Genomic DNA, 13,872 nt, shown 5'->3' with positions numbered 1-13,872 from the left:
TTGTGTGCGATTTGCATTTTTGTTTCCTATAGATTATACATAAACTTAAGAAAAAAAATCTTTTACTCTTAAATCAGGACCAAAGAGTGAATTAATAGAAAAAAAAAAAATCCAAAATTATGATACATTTGTTGAAGCAATCCATTATGAGCATCCACAGATCTTCCTCGATAAACATTCTAAGGAACAAGGAAGGAAGTCACAAAAAGGAATTGGGGTTGTACTAGGCCTCAGCTTCTAAGACTTTCATCTTCAAGAAGATTTCAATGCCCTATTACGAAGGTTGAAGATTGGGAAGAACCTACATGAGAACTTTCAGGCAAGAACCAGTCCGGTCGGTGGCGGTAGCGTCTGGCCCAGTCGCTGGCGGCGGCTTTTTGGCTTGGGCAGTGCCATGGTGGGGCGGTGATGCTCTTCCAGTTGGGGGATTTTTTCCTCAGGCTGGATTGTGATATTCTTGGGCGGTGGGGAGGGATTTTAGAAGGGAAAAATGGAAAGTGCCTGGAATCCGCCATGGTGTGGCGGTGATGCTGCTCTTCCAGTTGGGAGATTTTTTCCTCAAGCTGGATTGTGATATTCTGCTGTGGGGAGGGATTTTAGAAGGGAAAAATGGAGAGCTGCGAATGGAGAAGCGAGAGGATCCTGTGCATCGAGAGCATCCCATTTTTTTATTTTTAGTTGACGTGTCCATTTTTTATTGGTGGGCAAAAATCCCATCCTTTCTGCCACAACCGAACAGAAGTTATTCTCCCCAAAGAAAACCCAAAATTCGAATGTGTATGAGACAACAACAAATGCATAGAAGAATAAAGGGCTATCAATTATTCTAGTCTCTTCCTCTTCATCCTCATGTGGAGGTTCAAGCTGGTCCGTGGTTGAGCAATTTCTTGGCAGAGGGTCTCCACAGAGATTTGGATTTCCATCATAGCTTTCCATCTCGAAAGTTGAGAACTGCTGCTCAAATGGGATTCTTCCAGAAAGATTGTTATATGCAGCAATAAATGTAGATAGAGAAGTGAGTCCAACCAACTCATAAGGAATTCCTCCACTCAACTTGTTGTGGGAAAGATCCAAGCTTTCCACGTTTTTCAAGTTTTGAAAAGAACTTGGAATGGGGCCTGTTAGAAAATTATTCGACAAGTTCAAGGACCGAAGTTGTGACAATTCTCCCATTTCAGAAGGAATGCTACCTGTCAATTGGTTAGATGACATGTCAATTCCAGTCATCAACGAAAGTGGGACACCTTTGAAAGTATATACAATATGTTTTACCAGCCAGTCTGTTCCAATCTCAAATTCAATCTCTGGTTCTTTTGCATTTCTTAGGTAATATAGTCGACCCTTTCGCGTGAAATAGTTTGAATCAGTAGAGCTTGGAGAACTCTTCTTCCAAAATGTAATGTTATCAAGGCAAGATGGAATACTTCCTAAAATAAGATTATCAGAGATATCAAACACTTGCAAACTTTCCATTTGACACATTCTTCGGAGTAGGTGACCTTCAAAGCGATTTCCACGTATAAGAACTGCAACCAAGCGAGAATGATTATACAACCACTTTGGAATATTACCAAACATGTGATTGTTTCGAATATCTAGGATTACCAAAGAGGGACTGTTTGATATCGTGGGTGAGATCATTCCTACAAATTGATTGCCGTTGAGTTGTAAGCACTCCAACAATGTCATGTTGGCGTACCTTGGGAGCATTTCTCCGTTCAATTTATTGTTTGATAGATTTAGATAAACCAGTGGGTCCCATCTCTAGTCAAGCTTTGCGGTATTGTCCTTGAGAGCATGTTATTAGAAATGTCTAATACTTCAAAATATAGATCACCAAAAGACAAAGGAATAATGTCTTCTAATGCATTTGAGGACATGTTAACATGATATAAAGTCTGGAAGAAGATGTCCAATATTTTCAGGAAGAGAACCTGTGACATTATTATCTGATATGTCAAAGGATCTAAGTGATGAAGTTCGATTAGCAAAGCAACCAAGAAAAAGAGAACCATCAATTTTGTTACTTCTCAAGGATAAAACTTTGATACTCGTGCTGAATAACAACTGACAAGGTATGCTGCCCTCTATTAAGTTGTGAGACAAGTCTAGCCATTCCAAGGAATCTTGGGTGGAGATGAAGCTTGGGATAACATGACCATTCTTCTTGTTGAGGCTGCACTTCGCCAAATTCAAATAACTTAGGTTGAAGGTTGGAACCCATGAAGGAGACTCGGTTTCAACTTCCAAATCGTTGCTCGAAAGATCGAGGTACATGAGTCTTGAAGCATTGGCAAAAATAGAAAATGGCAATACCCCTTCTAATTGATTGCTTGAAAGGTCAAACCGCCAAATCCTGCTTTGGTTAGAGAATAATAATAGAGGTAGATTGCCATGAAAGTGATTACCTGAAAGATCAAGATATTTGAGACTTGAAGCATTTGCAAAAATAGAAGATGATAAAACTCCTTCTAATTGATTATCCGATAGATGAAGTCGTTGAAGCATTTCAATCATCCCAAGACAAGAGGGAATAACGCCTTTCAAGGTATTATTCCGAAGATCCAAAGAGTTTAGATGTTTTAATCGATTCAATTCACAAAAAGCTGCAGCAAATTAAGAGGGTTTGAGGAATGAATTCTAATAGTAGGAGCGACTAGCTGAGTAAATATTTCTTCCATACAATTTAGTCTAGCCCAAGTATAAGAAGCAAAACACAGCTATTATAAACTATGAAACATATATAAAGTTAAATGTAGTCTAATTTATGGCGAGAAGAATCATTCTATTATAACATATCGTTTGGAAGAAATTAAACGAAGGTGAAGAGCTAGATTATGGAATTAGAAAAGAAAAAAGGAAGAAGAAATGATCAGGTAAGAGTAGTTGTCACATACGTTGAAGCCCTCCTCCAATTTGCATGCACCAAGTGAGAGTACTTCCAGTTCATCAAATAAGGTGAACAAGGTTACATTTGGATACCATGTACTTCTTGATGAAGCGTAGCCCAAATACATTTCTTTTACTCCCCAATTTATACCAAAACACTCGATTCCTCTCCCTTAACAACAATCCCTTCCGTCCCAGCCCGCAAAGGCTGAACCATTTGTGGAGTTGTACGTTGATCTCCGCAAAGTCTTGAATAATCCACGTACGCTTGCATTTTCTGCAGAACAACTGCATATTGGAAATAGCTTGAAAATGACTACATGTATGAACTACTTTTGGTTTGCTTTTCTTTTTTTCGAAATTGCAGCTGCTTTCTAAACCAAGAATTGAAGCACGTAAAAGCTTTAAATGCCCAGGTGGGGCAAGTGACACAGATTGGTTAAGAATTCCTTCATGTTGCATTGAATTTGAGCGTGGAAAATTGCACTGCTTTTAAAGCAAATCCTTAAGTTTCAAGAAATTTATACCGAGTATCAAGCGAAATATAACAGGAATTTTATAATTCCCAAAAAGCGAAGGAAAAAAAAAGCACATATTTTTACATGTTCACTTCCACTAACTTTGTCCCTCTCAGATATATTGGCAACTTGTTTCTAAATTTATATCTTGATAAGATCATAATTATTTGATATTTTTCATGTCGTGCTAGAGTCTAATAAGAAGTATATCTGCGTAGATTTTATAGTCCAATATATAAAGAGTTATATTCCTTCCTTATTAGATTTGTCCTAGTCCTAGAAGTCGATCAAGACCTAATTAGTCTATTATGTAAATTGTAATATATTGTTTCTCTATTTAAATGAGAGCTATCAATAAGAAAAGTATGAGTTGATTATTGTTTTAGAATACAGTTTTCTGTATTTTAGAGATCAAGGCTCCCTCGAAGTAGTCGTTAGAGATCACGGCTCTCTCAAAGTAACCAAATTATCATTTTCTATGTTTCGTTACTAGTGGGTTTATATGATGTGCATAAACGTACAAGGACCGGATATTCAAGTATCCTTAAAATGCGTTGTATTAGGCTTCTACCATGCATAATAATTAATGCACATACATGTATGTCATGTATGCATACATACATATGTATAGATATTAGATACATATATTAGTAATAATTAATATTGCAGCAATCAAAATTGTTACTTTTGATACTCCTCCTCTACCACATAAATTAAAGAGACTAGTGTGAAAATAGCAATCATTTTGATTAATGCTGAAATAATTAAATATGTGTACGTAGACACATACCTTCATCAGTTGGATGCGACTCTGTCATGCCCAACCACGCGTTTTCTCTGGAGATGAGTCTGTATTGGAAATAGCTTGGAAATTACTGGTTAGCCCAAAATTCAATGCAATTAAGATGAAGGAATATAGGTCTAACCAAATTAAGCTTTGGTCAAAAGTACGTAGTTCGATCAGATTGAAATGTCCAGGTACCGAAATTGCAAAGTCTAATCCCTCATTTTCTTTGGTCAAAATTATATATGTTATTTGAAGAAAATGAAGAAGAAAGGAATTGAAAAGATGAACACGAGAACAGATCAGGAAATCTTTGTGTATCGATCGTATTCAACTTATATGGTTCTTTACAGAACTGAATCTCTTTTTATATATGCATGTTTTATATGCAACCTGAAAGTATGAAAGCGCGCAGTTAACTAAATCTAACTAACTTGAGTACTTAAATGCATGTACAAACAAGATGATTTATTTATTTTTATTGATTTTCATCACAAAATCCCCAAATCGTCCAGGTGGGGGAAGTGACACAGATTGGTTAGACCTATTCCTTCATGTTGCATTGAATTTGAGCGTGGAAAATTGATACTCGGTATAAATTTCTTGAAACTTAAGGAATAGCTTTAAAAGCAGTAGGTGCAATTTTCCACGCTCAAATTCAATGCAACATGAAGGAATTGATCGAATAGGTCTAACCAATCTGTGTCACTTCCCCCACCTGGACATTTAAAGCTTTTACGTGCTTCAATTCTTGGTTTAGAAAGCAGCTGCAATTTCTGAAAAAGAAAAAAAGAAAAGCAAACCAAAAGTTGTTCTACATGTAGTCATTTCCAAGCTATTTCCAATGCACACTTGCTCTGCAGAAAGTGCGAGCGTACGTGGATTATTCAAGACTTGCCAACAATATTGCATTATATATATATATATATATATATATATGAGAAATGATTCTTTACCACCTAAATATACAATTTTTCACCACCTTGTTTATGTGGCAAGGTGGTCCCCCACTTTATTTTATTTTTTAAAAATAAAAAAACTCTAAAGTTAGTAGGGGACCACCTTGCCACATAAACAAGGTGGTGAAAAGTTGTATATTTAGGTGGTAGTGAATCATTCCTCTATATATATATAGAATAATGATTTAATGCCACCTAAATATACAACTTTTCACCACCTTGCTTATGTGGCAAGGTGGTTCCCCACTACTTTTTGAGTTTTTTTATTTTTTAAAAATAAATTAAGGTGATGAACCACCTTGCCACATAGACAAGGTGGTGGAAAGTTGTATATTTAGATAGTAGTGAATCATTACTCATATATATAAAGGCAGTAGTTATGGAAAGTGATTCTTGTATACCAAGTGTACAACAAATGTACAACTATCATTATTCAGTAGTTATTGTTTTAGAATATAATTTTTTGTATTTTAGAAGTGAAGGCTTATGCCAAGTAGCCATTTGGAGATACAAATGGATTAACATTTTTTATCGCATCCAATTTATCATTTTTTTTTTTATTTTTTTATTTTTTTATTTTTTTTTTATGTTTTGTTAATGGTGAGTTGGCACCATATCTATCACATCCAATTGATCAAAGGTTGAGGTATGTGTCTACGTACGCAAATTTCTCAACCCCCTCCCATCATCCATCTTCCTGACATCCTGTTGACGTAGACTTGCTTAATTGCGAGTGCTCAAATGAAATAGGTGTATGCCAATAATACCCTCACCTTCGATTGGATTCTACTCTGCAGGGCGGAGGCACGTCATGGGTTCAAAAAAATTTCAGACCTTTAATTTTTATATTTTATATATTTATTTTTAAGGGATAAGCATCTATGGCCCTGGCAAAAATAAAATTCAATCCCTCTAAGAATTTTTTTTTTAATATGAAGCCCAAGAAATTTACTTTTTAAAAATAATAAAAAAAAAAACCCAAAGACATGCAGCAGCTAGATAAGGAAACTAAAAAAAAAAAAAAACTATCTAGAAGCAGTAGATAGCCTTTTCCAACCCGGCAACCCAATGTGACAAATGATAATGTCAATAAAAAAGTCACACCGCACAAGAGAAAAGGGGGCAAAAATTCCATTTACAACAACTCTCAAAAGAGTCAAATTTTCCTTAAAGCCCCAAGGCTCAATCTCTTCTACTCATTCAACCCCAAGAAAAATACGGTAAATACCGAGAGGCGAGAGATTTGGCTGTGCAAGTGTGCATCCACTGTCGGCCGTTCGTCCACCGATCCACCCACTGGGCCACCACCAACAGCAGTCAACACTCATCACCGTGAGTTACCTGCTCTTAATTCTCTGTAGGCATTAAATCTTTAATATGATTTTATTTTGAAATTTGAAATTTTTCTAAAAGAAAAATTCGTAGGTGTAGTATGCGTTTGATTCTATGATTTTTTTGAGATGGCGTGAGGTTGAAGAGTGAAGACAATGAAGATTGAAGAGAGAACTAAGACCTACATTACTGCGTAGAGGGAGGGGAGGCGTGAGGACTGGTTGAAGAGAGAAATTAGAATAGAAAAAGTTTGATTGAGTGATTGGAGAAGGGATATCGATCATTTCTTGTTTGTGAGTGAGAAGAAAAATGACAGGAACTCTAGAATCTTCAACGAGAAAGCTAGGAGTGCTGCAATCTCAAGCATATAAGGACCGAAAAGCTTTTTTTTTTTTTTTTTTTTTTTTTTTTTTCTAAAAAAAATTACAAAAAATGAAAGGCTGAGGGTTGTTAGGTGTGGGAGTGGTGGGTCCAGGTGGGTCTATGTGTCTTTCATGAGAGTTGAGAATCTTGAGATTCTGAAATTGAGATCCTTCGAAAAGATCTGAAGTGAAGATGGAGTTGAGAATATTTTATATTTGTTTTTATTGATAGAATTTTTTATATTTGTCTGGATATATTTGTCTTTGATTTGTCTAACTAATCAAATATGTATTGTTATATTTGTTTTGATTGATAGAATTTTTTATATTTGTCTTTATTATTTAATTTTTCTTTTCAGTATTTAGTCTGGATAAAATTTTTAAGAAGCTTACAAAATAAATACACACAAAAAAAAAAGAGAAGAAATTAGTATGTCTTTTTCAGCAAAAGTACTAATTAAAATATAACACTTTGATTTTAAATGGAAAAAACTCATCCAAATTAGATTGGATTTTTTTTTTTTTAATTATTCTATTAAATTAATGTTTGTATTTAAAATAAGTAATCAATTTAGAAGACAATTTGAAAGATAACCTTTTTTTCTTTTTCTTTTTTTAATTCTGTTCCATCATTTATTCTTCTAATTTATTATTTGTTTTTATTGGTTTACAGCATTTAGCTTGCTATTTTGGCTAGATTAAGATTTTTAATAGATACTAATTTACTTTGATTATTGGATTTTTTTTTTTCTTTCTTTCTAATTTGATGGATTTGATTTGGTTAATTATTCATTGTTTTTTCGCTTGTTAATGCTAAGAAAAACTGTTATAAGTTAAGTTTAAAATTTGTTTTAGTTTATTTTACAAGCGGGCGCACATAAAGAGGGACTATACATATATAAAAGTTCAGCCCCCTCCTCTAGGAATTTCCTGGCTCCGCCCCTGCTACTATGCATTAACTTTGGTCAGCGACATATAATTTGAGCATTTTTCTTCATTTTCTTTCTCTTTCTTTTTTGGAAATTGGAACTGTTTTTCAAACTTGAAATTATGCCTCAAGACCCAATTTCACAACCGGCAATTAAGTCTCCGTCTTGTCCAAAGTTCCAAGAGAAATGCTAGGAGTACTTAAACTTTTACAAAAAAAAACTTTACAAATTGACGTGGCATATGTTTAAAGACAAAAATACCCTTTTAGCAAAAACCATTATTTCAAGACCACCATGCTCCGTCCAAGGATGTCTCGCCGGACGTCTCGCCATCTGTCCGGATGTGAAAGGGCCGGATCTACATCGCCGTTTCAAGACCACCAAAACTCCGTCGTCGGACGTCTGCCGTTTGTCTGGGATCTGGCGGCCAGTGGCGTCATCAAGCCATGAACGACTAGATCTGGTCTTTCGTGATTTCTCCAATCACGGCCGGGATCTGTTCCCCTGACCAGAACTGCCGGATCCCGGCCCATCCCCGGCCAGAACAGCTGGATCCCAGCCGTCTGGCTGGGATCCGGCTCTTCCCCGACTAGAAGCTCGTTCAGGGTCGAGGTCGAGTCTGAGATTGTCTGGGGTGCTGGGTTTCCGGTGGGTCGGGGTGCTGGGTTTTCGGTGGTCGGGGTCGGAATCGTGGTCGGTTAACGTGCTGAGTTTTCGGCGATATGATGGTTCCGGTGAGTTGGGTTCAAGAGGAGATAAAATGGCATTTTTGTCTATGTACTAAAATTTGTTTTAACTTATTTTAATGTTAAGTTGATGTGGAGCCTCTCATGAGCTTCCATGTCACTTTGTAAACTTCTATTTGTAAAAGTTTAAGTACATCTAGCATTCTTTAAGTTCCAAACCAAGAAGCATGTAAAACATTACTCAAAAGTCGAAAGTATATATATATATATGAGTAATGCTGTATTTTTTTTTTGTCTAAATGTGATATGACTTTTAAAATCACAATTTGATCAAAATTTAATAACTATTAATTTCATTCGAACAGGCAACCACCATTTTTGTTTTTTTTAAAAAAATTAATTAATTTTCTTAGTTATATATATATAATTTATTATTATTATTATTATTATTTTTAAAAAAAATAGTAGAACGTGTCATCATTTTATCAGTGCTGACATGGCACACTAATGGAATTTGTCAAGTGTTTTGACAGAATTTAACTGTAGGAACTAAATTGTTATTTTGACCTACCCCGAGAACCTATGAATTATTTTTTATATTGTTGGGGATCATGCGCTAATCAAAGTATGCGCAGCGAAATACCGATTCCAGAAAAAAAATTCTTCAAGATAAACAAAGTTAGATTAATTAAATTAACATGTTCATGGCACTTACAATCGAAATTGACCTCTCCTAGGCTATTTGGACCAATTGACTTTAGTTAATTTGCTTCTTGTATGTTGAATGATGAAGAACATATTATATTTAGTATGACAACCAAAAAAATTTTCAATCTTGTGCGTGAAACATCAGAAATTTTAAATTTGTTCTTTGAAAACAAATTTTATGTTTTTTTGTCCAAAGAAAGAGCATTAGAGTAAATTCTATGTGTAATAACAAAAAAAAAATAATTTGTAAATCAATAACATTGGATAAAAAATTAAGTGATAAGCGGGACACATTATTTTCGATTGTAAACTAAAATAGAAAAGTATGCAGTTTTGGAAATTGTGTATTTATAAGTTATATATCTTAATCCTTTATGGTCTTAATTTTTTTAAAAAATAAATAAATAAGTAATCATTTATTATATGTTTTGTATCGAGTAATGCTACTCATCACACCTATTTTAACTGACGTGATGTGTTTTAAATGATTTTTTATATTAACGAGTAGAAAAGTACACATAACCCCTTTAAACTACCACTTCTTTGTCAATGTCTCTGAAACTACCAATTATGTCAATATCCCCTTAAACTACCAAAAAAATGTCAATGCTCCTCCTAGTAACAAAAATACCATTCATAAAATTATTAAAATTAAACAAATAATAATAATAATAAATGTTTTTTTTTTTTTTTTTTTAAAAAAAGTCGTTCTTTTTTCCTTTTTTAATTTTTTTTGTTAATTTCTTTATTGAAAAAAAAATTAAAAAAATAGTTGTTATTTATTAATTTTTTATTTTTAGTTTTTAGTTTTTTTCTTTTCCAATTTATGAAGACATTTTTGTCTTATTCAAAAAATTTAAAGGTTATTTTTGTCTTTTTATTAGTTATTGGGAAAATATTGACATTTATTGATAGTTTGAGTGGCCGGAGACATTGACACAATTGGTAGTTTATGAAAACGTTGACAATTGAGTGATAATATGAATGAGATATATGTACTTTTTTTTTAAAAAAAAAAATAAATATCACTTGAAATATGTTATTTCAACTGATATAAATGTGATAAATGAATTTAAAGAAGAGCATTATTCTTTTGTATCTACAACCCACTTGACGGAGTTATCCCATTCCATAACTTGAACTTATGGGTTTTGTTCTAGCTTGTTAGGGATGAAAAGAATCTTGTGCTTTGTACTTCAAATAGAAAGAAAATAAATAAATGTGATGTTCTGGTTCAACACAAATTCTAAACCCTTTTTAACTCCATCCGTCACATGTGATTGTATTTGATTTTTCAAAGTTTGTGGGACAGATCGAGCCCGCAGAAATTGCACAGCTCTCACAATTTATTTTGATTGACATTTGTGGGCCCTTAATATGGTGGCAGTATATTTAATCTACTAAATGAGCAATGAAGTAACTGGGTGGGGACAAAATGTCAGTGTTTGGATGACTTTTTAACTTATTTTAAAAATAATTAATTAATTAATTTTTTTAGTTTTATATATTTAATTTATTATTATTTCTTTTTTTCTTTTTTCTCTCTTTTTTTTTTTTTTTTTTTTTTTTTTTTTTTTTAAAAAAAAAAAAGTGGAACGTGTTATCATTTTATTAGTGCTGACATGACACACTAACGAAATTTGTCAAGTATTTTGATTGAATTTGACTGTAAGAATTAAATTGTTATTTGACCTACCCCGAAAACCTATGAATTATTTTTTATACTGTTGGAGATCATGCGCTAATCAAAGTATGCGCAGCAAAATACTAAATTCAGAAAAAAAAATTCTTCAAGATAAACAAGGATAGATTAATTAAACTAACATGTTCATGGTACTTTCAATCGAAATCGGCCTCTCCTAAGCTACTAGGACCAGTTGACTTTGGTTAATTTGCTTATTGAATGTTGAATGATGAAGAACATATTATATTTAATAAGACAACCAAAAGATTTTTCAATCTTGTGCGTGAAACACCATAAATTTTAAATTTGTTCTTTGTAAACAAATTTCATGTTTTTCCATCTAAAGAAAGAGCATTAGAGTAAATTCTGTGTAATAAAAAAAAAATTAATTTGTAAATCAATAACATTGGATTAAAAATTTAATGATAAGAGTGACACATTATTTTCGATTGTAAACCAAAATAGAAAAGTATGCAGTTCTTTTTTTTTTTTTTTTTTTTTTTTTTTTTTTTTTTTTTAAAGTACTCCAGTCTCAACATTTTTAAAGCTTTAAAGGCATCTCTTCTTTAACTGTCTGACTGACTATCAGTCGCGTACGTAAGAATGGAGCAGAATTTGAGGGATGCTGCTGAGAATTTGAGGGATGCTACTCAAAATTTTAGGGATGCTACCCAGAATTTGAGGAATGCTGCTGAGAATTTGAGAGTTGCTGCTCAGAAAGGAAGTATTGATGACTTGTACTCATTGATAGGGGAAGACGCATATATTTTGGACAAGATCAATGAGACTCCATTTGTTGAGACTCCTTTACACATAGCTGCATCTGAAGGACACATTCAATTTGCCATGGAGATTATGCAGTTAAAGCCGTCATTTGCTAGGAAGCTTAATCGAGATGGCTTATCCCCCATGCAACTTGCTTTGCAAAATAGGCAAATCCGACTGGTTCTCCTGCTGCTTGATGTTGATGAGGACCTTGTTCGTGTCCATGGAAAGGGGGGTGTGACTCCTTTGCATTACGTAGCTCAAACAGGAGACCTCGATCTTTTGGCTAAATTTCTAAAAGTTTGCCCCAAATCTATTGAAGATGTAACAACTCGAAGAGAGACTGTCCTGCATATTGCCCTCAAATACAAGAAGTTAGATGCTTTTCAGCTCGTGTTGGGATGGCTTCGGCGGGCCTGGTTTAGAAATGCCTCACTGTGGGAGGAGAAGTTGCTGAACTGGCAGGATGAGGAAGGCGAAACTTTGTTGCATATTGCAGTATCCCAAAATGAACCCCAGGCAAGTTCTCTCCACTCATGTTTTGTACTAAAGAGGGTGAATTGTGGAGGTATATCTTGCTGTGCAAACTTACTTGTTGAGCAGCATCCCTTCTAAGCAGCATCCACTTATGCTGCTCAACAATTCCTTCTATTCAATCACAGAAACATGCTAAAAATTGTCTTCAAATGATCGTTTTACTTGAACTTCTTCTAGTAGGGATATTTTATGTTTTTTTTTTTTTTTTTTTTTAATCTCTTTAATACATGTCATTTACTTTTGTTTTTGTCCATTTTCAAGTTTGCTTTAGCATTTGGGGGGTTGAATAGTATAGGCTATTATATATTGGTGAGATTATGATTGTGCATCTTTATATCAAGCAGATTGTGCGGTTGTTATTGAAATTTAGGTCATCCTTGTTTCACGGTGAAGTTGATATAAGCGCCAAAAATTCAAGAGGTCTTACAGCGTTTGACATGTTGCAAGGGTTATTGGTGGTTGTGCTGGACGTTTCAGTTTTTTTTCAGCGTCTTTTGAGAGTAGCATCTGATGCAGATTACTTGAAATCTCCTGTCCAAATTGACGAGAAGATATTCATAGCCTTTTTCCGTCTGAGAAATGACATTACAGATGACACGCGCAATATGTTATTGGTGGTTGCAGCGTTGCTTGTAACAGTCTTCTTCCAAGCAACAATCAGCCCCCCTGGCGGAGTTTGGCAAGATAACTCTGCTCCTACAACTAAAGCCACCAATGCTAGTAGTGAATACAGTCAAGCCACACACATTGCGGGGACAGCAATCATGAATGACCTCGTTTTCAGTGTAGTCGCGGGTTTAAATGTTGCATCCTTTAGTGCAACAGTCTTTATAATATTCGTCCTTCTCCCTCCTAGTTTAATAAGTGTGTTCTTCATCGGACTCCTTTTTGCCCTCTTTTTGCTTTTTGTCATGGTATTATTGATCACATCTCCCCTAAAATTTAATCTAGATGATCCTCGGCCGGTTGCTTTAGTGCCGTTTGTTTCCCTGTTATTTTATTTTATAGTTATGGTTTTACTAGCCATTGTGATCGCGAGGAGAAGAAAACTTCTCCAGATCTAGTTTCTTAATTCTCTAAGTGAAACTGCTTGACCCAACTCTTACTAGCCATTAATGCCGTGCCGAGTCTGTAACACACCCGAAGTGTTCGTTGTTACTCTTTTGAGATGCATTTTGCTGGATGTTGTGTATGTATAGTAAATGATGATATGGTTATGGAATAGAAGGATCGAATTGTTGTATTTAAATGTATGGAATTACAATTGATTGGATCAATTCCAGATGATCAATCTCCTTCTAAGTAGACTAAGATTCTAAGCTAATTAACAATTATGAACTAAACTATATATCAAGCTAATATTTCATGCCAAAAGTTCTGAATGAAAAAAAATATAAAGGAGTGTGCCTTTTATTCTATAATCCACTAACTTGCATGACAGCTCAACCCAATGCTGTTATAATTAATTCATAGCTCACTCGCCAAAAGCTCATGTGCGTAAACCCATTTATACCAAGTCATCAAGCTCTTGTCAAGTAGTTTACCTTAATTACGTACATGTGGACGTACATGTGAGAAAGTCAAGCATCCACTTAATTAGTTCGTGAAATTAAGAATAATTATTGATCATGGAAAAAATTAAGCCAAACATTTAGTTAATTGGTTCTATTAGAATAATTTCCAATATATTATCCATTGATTTAGTTTTCTTGCTGGTTT

The 13,872-nt window shown here is 34.3% G+C and overlaps 3 protein-coding genes across 3 annotated transcripts; 1 reads left to right on the top strand and 2 right to left on the bottom strand.

Annotated features, from left to right (window-relative positions):
• Nucleotides 1-558: 558 nt before the first annotated feature.
• Nucleotides 559-1,689, bottom strand: LOC133853928 (cuscuta receptor 1-like). The gene has a single exon (XM_062289951.1). It carries the CDS (start codon nt 1,687-1,689, stop codon nt 559-561), a length of 1,131 nt encoding a protein of 376 aa, XP_062145935.1.
• A 192-nt stretch (nt 1,690-1,881) lies between these two features.
• On the bottom strand, nt 1,882-4,225 carry LOC133853927 (receptor like protein 21-like). Its single transcript, XM_062289950.1, has 2 exons — nt 4,198-4,225; nt 1,882-2,606 (listed from the first exon to the last, which is right to left on the bottom strand). The coding sequence occupies exons 1-2, from the start codon at nt 4,223-4,225 to the stop codon at nt 1,882-1,884; spliced, it is 753 nt and encodes a 250-aa protein (XP_062145934.1).
• A 1,981-nt stretch (nt 4,226-6,206) lies between these two features.
• Nucleotides 6,207-13,185, top strand: LOC133853926 (ankyrin repeat-containing protein BDA1-like). The gene is made up of 4 exons (XM_062289948.1): nt 6,207-6,482; nt 11,374-12,135; nt 12,498-13,067; nt 13,177-13,185. Exons 2-4 carry the CDS (start codon nt 11,455-11,457, stop codon nt 13,183-13,185), a joined length of 1,260 nt encoding a protein of 419 aa, XP_062145932.1. The 5' UTR covers nt 6,207-6,482; nt 11,374-11,454.
• The last annotated feature ends 687 nt before the right edge of the window (nt 13,186-13,872 follow it).

Source organism: Alnus glutinosa, chromosome 13, assembly GCF_958979055.1.
Source record: "Alnus glutinosa chromosome 13, dhAlnGlut1.1, whole genome shotgun sequence".
NCBI classification, from domain to species: Eukaryota; Viridiplantae; Streptophyta; class Magnoliopsida; order Fagales; family Betulaceae; genus Alnus; species Alnus glutinosa.
This window is presented reverse-complemented; position numbering and strand designations above follow the sequence as displayed.

Excerpts from the sequence above, each read along its gene's own strand:
- LOC133853928 (XM_062289951.1), bottom strand. The coding sequence starts at position 1,689 with ATGACATTGTTGGAGTGCTTACAACTCAACGGCAATCAATTTGTAGGA.
- LOC133853927 (XM_062289950.1), bottom strand. The coding sequence starts at position 4,225 with ATGACAGAGTCGCATCCAACTGATGAAG. Across the intron at positions 2,607-4,197 it reads GTCGCATCCAACTGATGAAG|CTTTTTGTGAATTGAATCGA; the intron begins GTATGTGTCTAC and ends AATTTGCTGCAG.
- LOC133853926 (XM_062289948.1), top strand. The coding sequence starts at position 11,455 with ATGGAGCAGAATTTGAGGGATGCTGCTGAGAATTTGAGGGATGCTACT. Across the intron at positions 12,136-12,497 it reads TATCCCAAAATGAACCCCAG|ATTGTGCGGTTGTTATTGAA; the intron begins GCAAGTTCTCTC and ends TATATCAAGCAG.